General features: G+C 44.2%; 1 protein-coding gene across 1 annotated transcript in view; it reads left to right on the forward strand.

Moving 5' to 3' along the window:
• ptchd1 (patched domain containing 1) overlaps positions 1–15,644 on the forward strand; it is a 90,695-nt gene that overhangs the window by 46,735 nt on the left and 28,316 nt on the right. The window contains exons 8-9 of the mRNA XM_046355386.1: positions 5,826–5,962; positions 13,159–13,800. Of these exons, the coding sequence (XP_046211342.1) occupies positions 5,826–5,962; positions 13,159–13,800 (779 nt within the window). The remainder of the gene's footprint in view (positions 1–5,825; positions 5,963–13,158; positions 13,801–15,644) is intronic.

Below are 15,644 nucleotides of genomic sequence, written 5' to 3' on the forward strand. Positions count from 1 at the left end.
TCTCCTTATCTCTCCCTCTCTCTCTCTTCATCTCTATTTTTTTACATTCTTTTCCCAGACCCCACTTAAGCTGTTGGTGTATGTCTTTACTCTCTCTTTCTCTTTCTCTCTCGCTCTCCGTATGTCCTCTGTTATTTCAGTCCCAACAGCAGCTCTCCTCCCACACATGACACTAATTACAGTGAGCATGTGCTTGTATATGTGTGTTTGTGCGTGTGTGTGTCTGTCTGTCTCAAACATAGACTGTATTCCTGATAAATATAGAGAGAGACAGAGGATGTTTAGTTTTTGTCTAACCCTATGAATACATTGTGACGATGGAAGCTTCCAGTCCCTTCAACCCCTGAGCACCTCCCAACAAACACTTACTGTACTCCTTTACAATACACAGCTCTTGGAGAGAGGGAGAGGTTCAGACTACAGCGAATCTAAGTCCCCAGGCAGTCTACTTCCCACTACTCTCCCTTTCGTCCACCTCTCCTCTCCCTTGCTCCCCTGTCTCTCTCTGATTTTTATCCAAAGTGCCAGTAGTGTGTGCATACATTTTCATATGGGTGGCTCCAGTAGGTATCAAATCCACAATATTGTCTTTCCAAGCGGCATGGTCTACCAACTGAGCCACACAGGATAATGTCTGATAGGATGGTCAGAGACAGAATAATGTCTGATAGGATGGTCAGACACAGAATAATGTCTGATAGGACGGTCAGACACAGAATAATGTCTGATAGGACGGTCAGAGACAGAATAATGTCTGATAGGACGGTCAGAGACAGAATAATGTCTGATAGGATGGTCAGAGACAGAATAATGTCTGATAGGACGGTCAGAGACAGGATAATGTCTGATAGGATGGTCAGAGACAGAATAATGTCTGATAGGATGGTCAGAGACAGGATAATGTCTGATAGGATGGTCAGAGACAGGATAATGTCTGATAGGACGGTCAGAGACAGGATAATGTCTGATAGGATGGTCAGAGACAGAATAATGTCTGATAGGACGGTCAGAGACAGGATAATGTCTGATAGGATGGTCAGAGACAGAATAATGTCTGATAGGATGGTCAGAGACAGGATAATGTCTGATAGGACGGTCAGACACAGAATAATGTCTGATAGGATGGTCAGAGACAGAATAATGTCTGATAGGACGGTCAGAGACAGAATAATGTCTGATAGGACGGTCAGAGACAGAATAATGTCTGATAGGATGGTCAGAGACAGAATAATGTCTGATAGGACGGTCAGAGACAGGATAATGTCTGATAGGATGGTCAGAGACAGGATAATGTCTGATAGGATGGTCAGAGACAGGATAATGTCTGATAGGACGGTCAGAGACAGAATAATGTCTGATAGGATGGTCAGAGACAGGATAATGTCTGATAGGATGGTCAGAGACAGAATAATGTCTGATAGGATGGTCAGAGACAGAATAATGTCTGATAGGACGGTCAGAGACAGGATAATGTCTGATAGGACGGTCAGAGACAGGATAATGTCTGATAGGACGGTCAGAGACAGAATAATGTTGATAGGACGGTCAGAGACAGGATAATGTCTGATAGGATGGTCAGAGACAGAATAATGTCTGATAGGACGGTCAGAGACAGAATAATGTCTGATAGGACGGTCAGAGACAGAATAATGTCTGATAGGATGGTCAGAGACAGGATAATGTCTGATAGGACGGTCAGAAACAGGATAATGTCTGATAGGTCACCTAGATTTGTAGTAGTAAAAAGCATTATCATAATCCTACACACACACACACACACACACACACACACACACACACACACACACACACACACACACACACACACACACACACACACACACACACACACACACACACACACACACACACACACACACACAGAAAATAGATTATCTCAGAACTTCACAGGAGGAGGGGGTCAGTGTCACTGATGAGTCACAGGTGCCATGGCAACCACAGAGGTGAAAGCCATCTGCCCCCCCCACCCCTCCCCCACACACACACCTCCCCCAGCACACACACACAGTAGCAGTGCGTGGGTAAAATCACTGGGGAAGCCAAGCCAGGATAAAAGCCATATGTGACCGATGGGCTCGATTCAGTCTTATGTAGGAACATTTCAAATGGTGTTTTCTTTTACATTGGATAACAGTAGAGACTCAGCTACAAAATGGTATATCATACTCTACAGTTGAGGAACAATGGGAAAGTAATTCTGCTTTGAAAGTTGATGAACTTCTTACCCCACTTTTGAGAAAATGGCCCTTGAATATTTTTGGGACAGCTTCTGGAGAGCTCTCATTCAGCATTGTTCACACCCTCTTAACTTCTCTAGGGTAGGGGGCAACATTCGGAATTTTGGATGAAAAGCATACCCAAATTAAACGGCCTGCTACTCGGGCCCAGAAGATATGATATGCATATAACTGGTATATTTTAATGGAAAACACTCTAAAGTTTCCAAAACTGTTAAAATAGTGTCTGTGAGTAAAACAAAACTGATTTAGCAGACAAAAACCTGAGAAAAATCCATTCAGGAAGTAGTTTTTGGGGGTTTTGTAGTTTTCTATTCAATGCCATTACAGTATCCATTGACTCCATTTGCAGTTCCTATGCCTTCCACTACATTTACATTTACATTTACATTTAAGTCACTTAGCAGACGCTCTTATCCAGAGCGACTTACAAATTGGTGCATTCACCACTAGATGGCAACAGTCTTTAGCAATCGTTTCAGGCTTGTATTATTATAAATGAGGAAGTAAGACCAGTCTGAACGAGTGGACCCTACCGTGTGGCAGAGCTTTTTCATGTGCAAGTGCATTTCTTGTTTACCTTTTCTATTGACGGTTGAAATATTATAGATCATTTGGGCTAAAAAACAACCTGAGGATTGAATATAAACATCGTTTGACATGTTTCTATGAACTTTACGGATACAAGTTGTATTTTTTGTCTGATTGTTTTGACTGCGTTTGAGCCTGTGGATTACTGAAGAAAACGCGCTAACAAAACAGAGGTTTCTGGATATAAAGAGACTTCATCGAACAAAAGGAACATTTATTGAGTAAATGAATGTCTTCTGAGTGCCACCATATGAAGATCATCAAAGGTAAGGGATTCATTTTATCTCTATTTCTGAGTTTTGTAACGCTTCTGCTTGGCTGGTTACTGTTTGTAATAATTTGTCAACTGGGCTATCCAAATCCATAGGATGTAGTGATCACAATGTATTAGACATATATAGGAAAACCAAAGTTCCAAAGGCTGGGCCTAATATAGTGTACAAGAGATCATAAAAGAAGTTGTGTAGTGATTCATATGTTGATGATGTAAATAATATTTGCTGGTCTGTGGTGAGTAATGAGGAGCAACCAGACGCTGCTGGTCTGTGGTGTGTAATGAGGAGCAACCAGATGCTGCTGGTCTGTGGTGTGTAATGAGGAGCAACCAGACGCTGCTGGTCTGTGGTGTGTAATGAGGAGCAACCAGATGCTGCTGGTCTGTGGTGTGTAATGAGGAGCAACCAGACGCTGCTGGTCTGTGGTGTGTAATGAGGAGCAACCAGACGCTGCTGGTCTGTGGTGTGTAATGAGGAGCAACCAGATGCTGCTGGTCTGTGGTGTGTAATGACTTATAGGGAAGGACACTTAAGAAGCACAACACTTACACAAATGACTGATGATTGACTTAGAGAAATTGATGATAAAATGATTGGGGGGGCTGTCTTGTTAGACTTCAGTGCAGCTTTTGACATTATCGATTATAGCCTACTCCGGGAAAAACACGTGTTATGGCTTTACACTCCCTGATATAATGTGGATAAAGAGTTCACACAAGATCCACACAAAATTTTGACCCCACAGGGTGAGATCATCACAAGAACGGTGAGCAAAAATCCCAGAACCACACGGGGGGACCTAGTGAATGACCTGCAGAGAGCTGGGTCCAAAGTAACAAAGCCTACCATCAGTAACACACTACGCAGCCAGGGACTCAAATCCTGCAGTGCCAGACGTGTCCCCCTGCTTAAGCCAGTACATGTCCAGGCCCGTCTGAAGTTTGCTAGAGAGCATTTGGATGATCCAGAAGAAGATTTGGAGAATGTCGTATGGTCAGATGAAACCAAAATATTACTTTTTGGTAAAAACTCAACTCGTCGTGTTTAGAGGAAAAAGACTGCTGAGTTGCATCCAAAGAACACCATACCTACTGTGAAGCATGGGGGTGGAAACATCATGCTTTGGGGCTGTTTTTCTGCAAAGGGACCAGGACGACTGATCCGTGTAAAGGAAAGAATGAATGGGGCCATGTATTGTGAGATTTTGAGTGAAAACCTCCTTCCATCAGCAAGGGCATTGAAGATGAAACGTGGCTGGGTCTTTCAGCATGATAATGATCCCAAACACACCGCCCGGGCAACGAAGGAGTGGCTTCGTAAGAAGCATTTCAAGGTCCTGGAGAGGCCTAGCCAGTCTCCAGATCTCAACCCCATAGAAAATCTTTGAAGGGAGTTGAAAGTCCGTATTGCCCAGCAACAGCCCCAAAACATCACTGCTCTAGAGGAGATCTGCATGGAGGAATGGGCCAAAATACCAGCAACAGTGTGTCAAAACCTTGTGAAGACTTACAGAAAAGGTTTGACCTCTGTCATTGCCAACAAAGGGTATATAACAAAGTATTGAGATAAACTTTTGTTATTGACCAAATAGTTATTTTCCACCATAATTTGCAAGTAAATTCATTAAAAATCCTGCAATGTGATTTTCTGGATTTTTCTTTCTAATTTTGTCCGTCATAGTTGAAGTGTACCTATGATGAAAATTACAGGCCTCTCTCATCTTTTTAAGTGGGAAAACATGCACAATTGGTGGCTGACTAAATACTTTTTTGCCCCACTGTATCTCCTGGATGGCAGGAATCTTGGCCCCAGTGATGTACTGGGCCATTCTCCCTACCCTCTGTAGCGCCTTACGGTCAGATGCCGAGCAGTTGCCATACCAGGAGGTGATGCAACCGGTCAGCATGCTCTCGATGGTGCAGCTGTAGAACCTTTTGAGGATCTGGGGACCCATGCCAAATCTTTTCAGTCTCCTGAGAGGGAAAAGGTTTTGTTGTCCTGGCACCACACTGCCAGTTCTCTGACCTCCTCCCTATAGGCCGTCTCATTGTTAATGTTTTTTTTACCCCTTTTTCTCCCCAATTTCGTGGTATCCAATTGTTTAGTAGCTACTATCTTGTCTCATCGCTACAACTCCCGTACGGGCTCGGGAGAGACGAAGGTTGAAAGTCATGCGTCCTCCGATACACAACCCAACCATGCCGCACTGCTTCTTAACACAGCACCATCCAACCGGAAGCCAGCCGCACCAATGTGTCGGAGGAAACACTGTGCACCTGGCAATCTTGGTTAGCGCGCACTGTGTCCAGGCCGCCACAGGAGTCGCTGGTGCACGATGAGACAAGAATTTCCCTACCGGCCAAACCCTCCCTAACCCGGACGACGCTAGGCCAATTGTGGTAACAATGTCATACTCTTTTTGACCAGACAGCATCAGATACATGGGCTACACTTTCTGAAAGAGAGGAGCTCTGATTTGCTCACTCGGATGCTTTATACAGTGACATACGATCAGCCTCTTGCGAATTGAAGGAACATTTAGAATTGCCGAGAGATGAAAGATACATGTTAAAAATGTTGAATACATTTTCTTTTTATTTGCTAACATTTTTAGGGAAGTCTGGCTTTCCTTGGTATCCAGGAATACACAAACACTACAAACACACAAAACACATTTATCTCTGTGTGTGTCTGTCTCCAGGTCACGGACTGTTTGGCACATTTGAGATGCTATCGTCATGGAGAAGGACACGTGAGGACCAACATGTTAAGGAGCGTGTAGCTAGCGTATTCTCTGATGTCATGCTGCGTTACTCAGGAGCTACACTGCTACATCAGGTCAGTATGTGTGTGTTTGTCTTTGTCTTTGTGTTTGTCTAGCTGTGACACGCTAAAGCCTTGAATTCAATCTGGGTTGGGCTGGCCTTGGTGGGCTGGCCTTGGTGGTCTAGCTGGCCTTGTGTTCTAGGTGGCCTTGGGGTTTTAAATGGCCTTGGGGTCTAGATGGCCTTGATGGTCTGGCTGGCCTTGGGGTTCTAGATGGCCTTGTGGGTATAGATGGCCTTGGGGTTCTAGATGGCCTTGTGGGTCTAGATGGCCTTGGGGTTCTAGATGGCCTTGGCCTCTAGATGGCCTTGTGGGTCTAGATGGCCTTGGGGTTCTAGATGGCCTTGGTGGTCTAGCTGGCCTTGGCCTCTAGATGGCCTTGTGGGTCTAGATGGCCTTGGGGTTCTAGATGGCCTTGGGGTCTAGATGGCCTTGATGGTCTGGCTGGCCTTGGGGTTCTAGATGGCCTTGGGGTTCAGATGGCCTTGAAGTCTAGATGGCCTTGATGGTTTGGCTGGCCTTGGGGTTCTAGATGGCCTTGGGGTTTTAGATGGCCTTGTGGGTCCAGATGTCCTTGTGGATCTAGATGGCCTTGTGAGTCTAGATGGCCTTGTGGGTCTAGATGGCTTTGTGGGTCTAGATAGCCTTGATGGTCTAGATGGCTTTGATGGTCTAGATAGCCTTGGCGGTCTAGATAGCCTTGATGGTCTAGATAGCCTTGATGGTCTAGATAGCCTTGGCGGTCTAGATAGCCTTGGCGGTCTAGATAGCCTTGATATTCTGGCTCAAATTGCATTTAGAAATGATGTCATGTTAATAGGTAGACATTACTGTGCAGCTTAACTAACTAATTAGCTCCACTAATGTTGCTCCCATCCTCCTGCCACTGCCAACTAGCCAGATGTTTAGCTTGCTGGCTAGCTAGAACTGGACCGTCGAGTGCTGAAGAGCGTAGCTCATAGAAATCGTCTGTCCTTGGTTGCAGCACTCACTACTAAGTTCCAAACTGCCTCTGATGTAAAGATCGCTGCCATTGAACTATTGAGCAGTGGAAACACTTCTTTAGAGTGATGAATTATGCTTCACCCTCTGGCAGTGCGATGGACAAATCTTGGTTTGTTTCTCCTGATGCCAGGAGAACTGTACCTGCCCCAATGCATATTGCCAACTGTAAAGTTTTGTGGAGAAGGTCTGTGGCTGGTCTGTGGCTGTTTTTCATGGTTCGGGCTAGGCCCCTTAGTTCCAGTGAAGGGAAATCTTAATGCTACAGCATTCTAGACGATTATGTGCTTCCAACTTAGTGGCAATAGTTTGGAGAAGGCCCTTTCCTGTTTCATGACAATGCCCCCGTGCACAAAGCAAGGTCCATACAGAAACAGTGTGTCGAGATCGGTGTGGAAGAACTTCACTGGCCTGCACAGAGCCCTGACCTCAATCCCATTTAATACCTTTGGTATGAATAGGAATGCCAACTGCGAGCGAGGCCTAATCGCCCAACATCAGTACCCAACCTGACCAATGCTCTTGTGACTGAATGGAAGCAAGTCCCTGGGCAGTGTTCCAACTTCTGGTGGAACGCTTTCCCAGAAGAGTGGAGTCTGTTATAAACTCAGCAAAAAAATAAACATCCCTTTTTCAGGACCCTGTCTTTCAAAGATAATTCCTAAACATACAAATAACTTCACAGATCTTCATTGTAAAGGGTTTAAACACTGTTTCCCATGCTTGTTCAATGAAGAAAGGCAAATAAACAATGAATGAACATACACCTGTGGAATGGTTATTAAGACATTAACAGCTTACAGACGGTAGGCAATTAAGGTCACAGTTATGAAAACTTAGGACACTAAAGAGGCCTTTCTACTGACTCTGAAAAACACAAAAAGAAAGATGCCTAGTGTCATTGCTCATCTGTGTGAATGTGCCTTAGGCACGGTGCAAGGAGCCATGAGGACGGGCAGATGTGACCAGGCCAATAAATTGCAATGTCCGTACTGTGAGATGCCTAAGACAGTGCTACAGGGAGACAGGATGGACAGCTGATCGTCCTCGCAATGCCAGACCACGTGTAACAAAACCTGCACAGGATCGGTGAATCCGAACATCACACCGGCGGGACAGGTACAGGATGTAAACAACAACTGGCTGAGAGAGGCTGGACTGAAGGCTTGTATGCCTGTTGTAAGGCAGGTCCTCACCAGACATCACCGGCAACAACGTCGCCTATGGGCACAAATCCACCATCGCTGGACATTTACATTACATTTACATTTAAGTCATTTAGCAGACGCTCTTATCCAGAGCGACTTACAAATTGGTGCGTTCACCTTATGACATCCAGTGGAGCAGCCACTTTACAATAGTGCATCTAAATCTTTTAAGGGGGGGGTGAGAAGGATTACTTTATCCTATCCTAGGTATTCCTTAAAGAGGTGGGGTTTCAGGTGTCTCCGGAAGGTGGTGATTGACTCCGCTGTCCTGGCGTCGTGAGGGAGTTTGTTCCACCATTGGGGGGCCAGAGCAGCGAACAGTTTTGACTGGGCTGAGCGGGAACTGTACTTCCTCAGTGGTAGGGAGGCGAGCAGGCCAGAGGTGGATGAACGCAGTGCCCTTGTTTGGGTGTAGGGCCTGATCAGAGCCTGGAGGTACTGAGGTGCCGTTCCCCTCACAGCTCCGTAGGCAAGCACCATGGTCTTGTAGCGGATGCGAGCTTCAACTGGAAGCCAGTGGAGAGAGCGGAGGAGCGGGGTGACGTGAGAGAACTTGGGAAGGTTGAACACCAGACGGGCTGCGGCGTTCTGGATGAGTTGTAGGGGTTTAATGGCACAGGCAGGGAGCCCAGCCAACAGCGAGTTGCAGTAATCCAGACAGGAGATGACAAGTGCCTGGATTAGGACCTGCGCCGCTTCCTGTGTGAGGCAGGGTCGTACTCTGCGGATGTTGTAGAGCATGAACCTACAGGAACGGGCCACCGCCTTGATGTTAGTTGAGAACGACAGGGTGTTGTCCAGGATCACGCCAAGGTTCTTAGCGCTCTGGGAGGAGGACACAATGGAGTTGTCAACCGTGATGGCGAGATCATGGAACAATGCCCCCGTCTTATCCTGTCTGGACCAGACAGGACTGGCAAAAAGTGCTCTTCACTGACGAGTCACGTTTTTTTCTCAACAGGGGTGATGGTCAGATTTGCGTTTATCATTGAAGGAATTAGCTTTACACCGAGGCCTGTACTCTGGAGCGGGATCCATTTGGAGGGTGGAGGGTCCGTCATGGTCTGGAGTGGCTTTACACCGAGGCCTCTGGAGCGGGATCCATTTGGAGCTGGGGTCCGTCATGGTCTGGGGCAGTGTGTCACAGCATTATCGAACTGAGCTTGTTGTCATTGCAGGCAATCTCAACTCTGTGACTACAGGGAATACATCCTCCTCCCTCATGTGGTATCCTTCCTGCAGGCTCGTCCTGACACCAGACGAACACCAGACAAACAAATATTTTTAACATCCACAAAAAGTGTCACAGCAAAATCTTATACACTATTTTTTCGCCCAGCTGTTGGAACTTTGGCAGTACAACTTTACGTCCGTCCCCTCGCCCATACCCGGGCGCGAACCAGGGACCCTCTGCACACATCAACAACAGTCACCCTCGAAGCATCGTTACCCATCGCTCCACAAAAGCCGTGGATATAGCCACTATATTGTGATCACTGCATCCAATGGGTACGGATACAGCTTCAGAACAAAGTTCTACAGTATTAGTAAACATGTGATTGATACATGTGGATGATCTTATCCTGTAGTGTTTGAAAAACACCCTGGTAGGTTGATTAATAACCTGAACCAGATTACAGACACTAGTTACAGTGAGAAGCTTCCTCGTGAGCAGACATCTTGATGAAAACCAGTCAATATTCAGGTCTCCAATAATGTAGACCTCTCTGTTTACATCATATACACTATCAAGCATTTCACATACATTATTTAGATACTGACTGTTAGCACTTGATGGCCTATAGCAACACCCCTAAAGAAAATGCTTACGATGTGCCAAGTGAACCTGCAACCACAACACTTCAATAACACTTGACATTTTCAGCCCTTTCCTGGGTAGTTTATCAGAGATATACAGTTGAAGTCGGACTTAGGTTAGAGTCAATAAACTTGTCTTTCAACCACTCCATACATTTCTTGTTAACAAACTATAGTGTTAGCAAGTCGTTACCGACATCTACATGACACAAGTAATTTTTCCAACAATTGTTTACAGACAGATTATTTCACTTATATTTCAATGTATCAATATTCCAGTGGGTCAGAAGTTTACAAACACTAAGTTGACTGTGCCTTTAAACAGCTTGGAAAATTCCAGAAAATTCTATCATGGTTTTAGAATTGGAGGTGTACCTGTGGATATATTTCAAGGCCTAACTTTAAACTCAGTGCCTCTTGTCTTGACATCATAGGAAAATCAAAATAATTCAGCCAAGAATAATTTTAGATCTCCACAAATCTGGTTCATCCTTGGGAGTAATTTCTAAATGCCTTGTTGGTACCACATTCATATGTACAAACAATAGTAAGCAAGTATAAACACCATGGGACCACGCAGCCGTCATACTGCTCAGGAAGGAGACGCGTTCTGTCTCCTACAGATGCACGTACTTTGGTGCGAAAAGTGCAAATCAATCCCAGAACAACAGCAAAGGACCTTGTGATGCTGGAGGAAACAGGCACAAAAGTGTCTATATCCACAGTATGGACAATGACCCCAAGCATACTTTCAAAGTGGTGTCAAAATGGCTTAAGGACAACAAAGTCAAGGTATTGGAGTGGTCATCACAAAGCCCTGACCTCAATCCCATTGAAAATTTGTGGGCAGAACTGAAAAAGTGTGTGCGATCAATGAGGTCTTCAAACCTCAGTTACACCAGTCAGGTGGAATGGGCAAAATTCACCCAACTTATTGTGGGAAGCTTGTGGAAGGCTACCAATTTTTTTTTGACCCAAGTTAAATAATTTAAAGGCAATGCTACCAAATACTAATTGAGTGTATGTAAACATCTGACCCAATGGGAATGTGATGAAATAAATAAAAGCTGAAATTAACCATTCTCTCTACTTTTATTCTGACACTTCACATTCTTAAAATAAAGTGGTGATCCTAACTGACCTAAGACAGGGAATCTTTACTATGATTAAATGTCAGGAATTGTGAAAAACAGAGTTTAAATGTCTTTGGCTAAGGTGTAAATGTATTTGGCTAAGGTGTTTGTAAACTTCCGACTTCAACTGAGAGAAAAATATACTTTTTCCATCTAGTAATCCGTTGGTGTGTGTGTGCTGCGGTGTTGAAGCTACGAACCCATAGTCTTGGCTCTCTCATCTCTTCCAGGCTTTTGGGAGGGAGCAGGGACAATGAGCTTGTCATAGATGTAAGCAAAGTCCCCACGCGCTCCGGCAGCTTTCATAGCTGGGATGAGTTCTTTCCTCTTCTGGTGCACAGCTTCAGGATAGTCCTCGTTGAGGAAGATCTACGTTCCTCTCAAGTTCTTGGCTTTTTCCAGAACAGCTACCTTGTCAAGTCGTCCATTCTTTTTTTCGTTGACTCCACCAGTATTTTGATAAAACACTTTAAGCTATTTTCTTGTTGTAACAATTGCTTGTAGAACTATTTTTGTTTGTTTAAAAGATCCCTCACCTGTGATAGACACCACTGTCCTTAACGGTACTCCCGCCGGATTTGGTCTTTGTCATTGTAGCAACGTAGGTTACACTGTTAGTCCTCATAGTTCCAGACAGTTCAGGTCGCAGGGAAGATTGAAAACAACAACAAACTGCAGGGATCTATACAGCCACAGGCCCGGGACAATCCACTGTCCCAGCCACAATGACTAACTGTGTCTCGGGCTGCGTTCAAGCCCTCAAGAAAACCCTGCTAGGCTAGCTGCTACTCCAAACGGTTCCTCAGACCCGGCCATGGTAGGCAGGATCACTGGATATATGGTAGAGGTCCCAGCAACTGATGCCAACCGCATCGCGGGAACCAAACTCAAGAGGTAGCTAGCTAGTAATCAATCTTTTTCAATAGACTTTAAAAACTTTCCAAAACAACAAACCGAGCTCTCCCTTGTTCGATGTGTGGTGGAAATTCAACACCAGGGAAACCTGAAGTCAATATTAAGCAAATCACTCTCTATTATCAGTTAACTGGAGAGGTTAGAACAAACTCTGCACATTCAGTACAGGTCATAAGTTCCTCCAGGGCGGTCCCTTAAGTTATCTTGTATTCTGTTTACACAGACAAGCTATATTTGCTTGATATACATTATTCATTATTCATCATTAACATTGGTTCCTGCATGACCACTACCTCACAAGGCTTCTTCTCTCCAAGCTGAGACCTTGAAACTGAGATACCCCTTTTGGTTCCCAGACCAATGTTCTTGGCGTACTGCCAAATTGCCTATACAGTGATTGTGAGGATTCCTCCCATGAGCAATCAATCAGTCACTTGCATGAACCCAGCCAAATTGGTTGTTAGAAAAGCAGCATTTATGCTAAACATATGATCTGTGTACAATCTGATACACACAGACATTTTCCCTCACACACTTTCAACAGGAAGTGAACAGCGATGACAGAAAAGGGGAGGCTTTCTCAGGAGAAGGGAAACATACTTTTGGTCATTTAGTTTAGGTAGCTAGCTTTCAATAATGTATGAAAATGACCCGCCTATCTAAAATACCTGCTAGCTAATGTTAGCTCGCTAGCATTTGAGGGCTGATAACCAAACAACATGACTGACTCTGTTCTCATGAAAGTTTGTGTAGTGCAAAAATAAATTACGAATCCAGCTATGGTGTCATACCTGGCTACTGCAGTGCTGCTTGTCCATGTGCTAGCTAACCTCAACAAACTGAGGCAAGCTAACAGGAATAAACCCAGACGTGTTCGCATTCAGCAGTGATCAGCTGGTGGTTGCATACAGTATCAACCGTGTCACCAGCTCAAATCTAATCAGGCCCCAGTTGTGAAACTTGTCTGCGCTAGCCCGGGTTTCCTCCGACCCAGCTGGAATTTGACCCTGACTTAAAGTGCCAATGGAAACGATGTAATAATAATAATAATATATGCCATTTAGCAGACGCTTTTATCCAAAGCGACTTACAGTCATGTGTGCATACATTCTACGTGTGTGTGTGTTCCCAGGTGTCTCTGGGTCTGGCTGCGTCTCCTCTGACCAACCTGGAGGCTGTCCGGCTGTTCTGTCGCTGTGCTGCATTGGGCGTAACCGTTGGTTACCTTTACACCTTGTCCTTCTACGCCACCTGTCTGGTTGCCACAGGTTACCTGGAGACAGGGTACAGACACGGGTGTTTCTGTCGCCGCGTCCCCAAGAAGGGAGCACTGGACACCAAGCCACGCTGGTACCGTTGTCTCATGTACACACGCTACCAGGACGAGACACACTCACAAACTCACTCACACACACCCAACTCTACACACACACACACACCTAATGCTGCGCACACCTACACACATACAGCGAATCCTGCACACTCACACACTCACACACACACTCCCAACACCACACACACACATGACCATACACCTAACACTACACACGCTCACACACACACTCCCAACACTACACACATACATGCTCACACACACATTCCAAATACACACACCCCAACCACCATCTCTGAACTGCGACCCCAGGACTCACACTTGTTGCTAGGCTGCGTGCAGCGTTGCTATGGAGACTGGATCACCAACACCTATGTGAAGCCCTTCATGGTTCTGCTCTACCTCGTATACATCTCCTTTGGCCTGATGGGCTTCCTACAGGTAACACACACACACACACACACACACACACACACACACACACACACACACACACACACACACACACACACACATACATACTACTGACTCTACTAACAACTAACTATGCTAACTCCTATCTCTACTGACTCTACTAACTACTAACTATGCTGACTACTATCTCTACTGACTCTACTAACTCTACTGACTACTAACTCTAATAACACTGCTGACTGCTAACTCTACTAACTCTGTTAACTCTACTGGCTACTAATTCTACTGACTACTAACTCTACTAACTACTAACTCTACTACCTCTACTGACGACTAACTCTACTAACTACCGATTACTAAGAATTATTAAAACATTGGACATAAAATGCAATGGCGTGACACTGAGTTCACCTCTCTCTCCTCTCTCTGAGTGACTGCTAACTCTACTGACTACTAACTCCACTGACTACTAACTCTACTACCTCTACTGACTGCTAATTCTACTGACTGCTAATTCTACTGACTACTAATTCTACTGACTACTAACTCTACTAACTACTAACTCTACTAACTCCACTGACTACTAACTCTACTACCTCTACTGACTGCTAATTCTACTGACTACTAACTCTACTAACTCCACTGACTACTAACTCTACTACCTCTACTGACTGCTAATTCTACTGACTACTAACTCTACTACCTCTACTGACTACTAACTCTACTAACTACTAACTACTAACTCCACTGACTAATAACTCTACTAACTCCACTGACTACTAACTCTACTAACTACTAACTCTACTACCTCTACTGACTATTAACTCTACTAACTACTAACTCTACTAACTCCACTGACTACTAACTCTACAACTCTACTGACTACTAACTCTACTGACTACTAACTCCACTGACTACTAATTCTACTAACTCTACTGACTACTAATTCTACTAACTCCACTGACTACTAATTCTACTAACTCTACTGACTACTAATTCTACTAACTCCACTGACTACTAACTCTACAACTCTACTGACTACTAACTCTACTGACTCTACTAACGTTAATAATTCTACTAACTCCAGTAACGTTAATAACTCTACTAACTCTACTAACATTAATAATTCTACTAACTCTACTAACGTTAATAATTCTACTAACTCTACTAACATTAATAATTCTACTAACTCTACTAACGTTAATAATTCTACTAACTCCAGTAACGTTAATAACTCTACTAACTCTACTAACGTTAATATTTCTACTAACTCTACTTTCTACTAACTCTACTAACTCTACTGACTACTAACTCTATGTCGTGACGTTGTATTAGTTAATGTGACGACTGTTGTTCATCGAATCATTAAAGTTTCTAATTGTGTAATTAACTGAATCAAGCCGTTATTAACTCATTAACCTGGGGTACCATAGGTTTTTATTGAGTTTCTATTTCCCAAATTAGCTCAAAGAATATCAGAATATCGATTTTACAACAGCCGCTAATTAACCAGTTGCCTCTACCAATCTGGTTCTGAACGTCATATAGCCCGTGAATCTGCACGGACCCGGGTCTCACCAATGAATTCGTACCACACCAATCTTAGTTGAATATTTATTTACTAAAAAGCTAAAATGATGATAAAAGATACACATAGACAAAACACATTCTAGGCTTAATGATTAGAACTTAGTATAACGGACCAACACACTATGGCCCGTGTTACCCACAATGAGGATTTCAAAAGAGAGAGAAAAAAGAAAGTACACAAGAGAAATATACATTTGGGTGAATTTGTCAGCTATTTTATTCTAACCCTAGCCTTGCCACAAACTGCCTCTCTTATGGGTCCGAATATAATGATGTAATTA

Source organism: Oncorhynchus gorbuscha, linkage group LG07 (assembly GCF_021184085.1).
Source record: "Oncorhynchus gorbuscha isolate QuinsamMale2020 ecotype Even-year linkage group LG07, OgorEven_v1.0, whole genome shotgun sequence".
NCBI classification, from domain to species: Eukaryota; Metazoa; Chordata; class Actinopteri; order Salmoniformes; family Salmonidae; genus Oncorhynchus; species Oncorhynchus gorbuscha.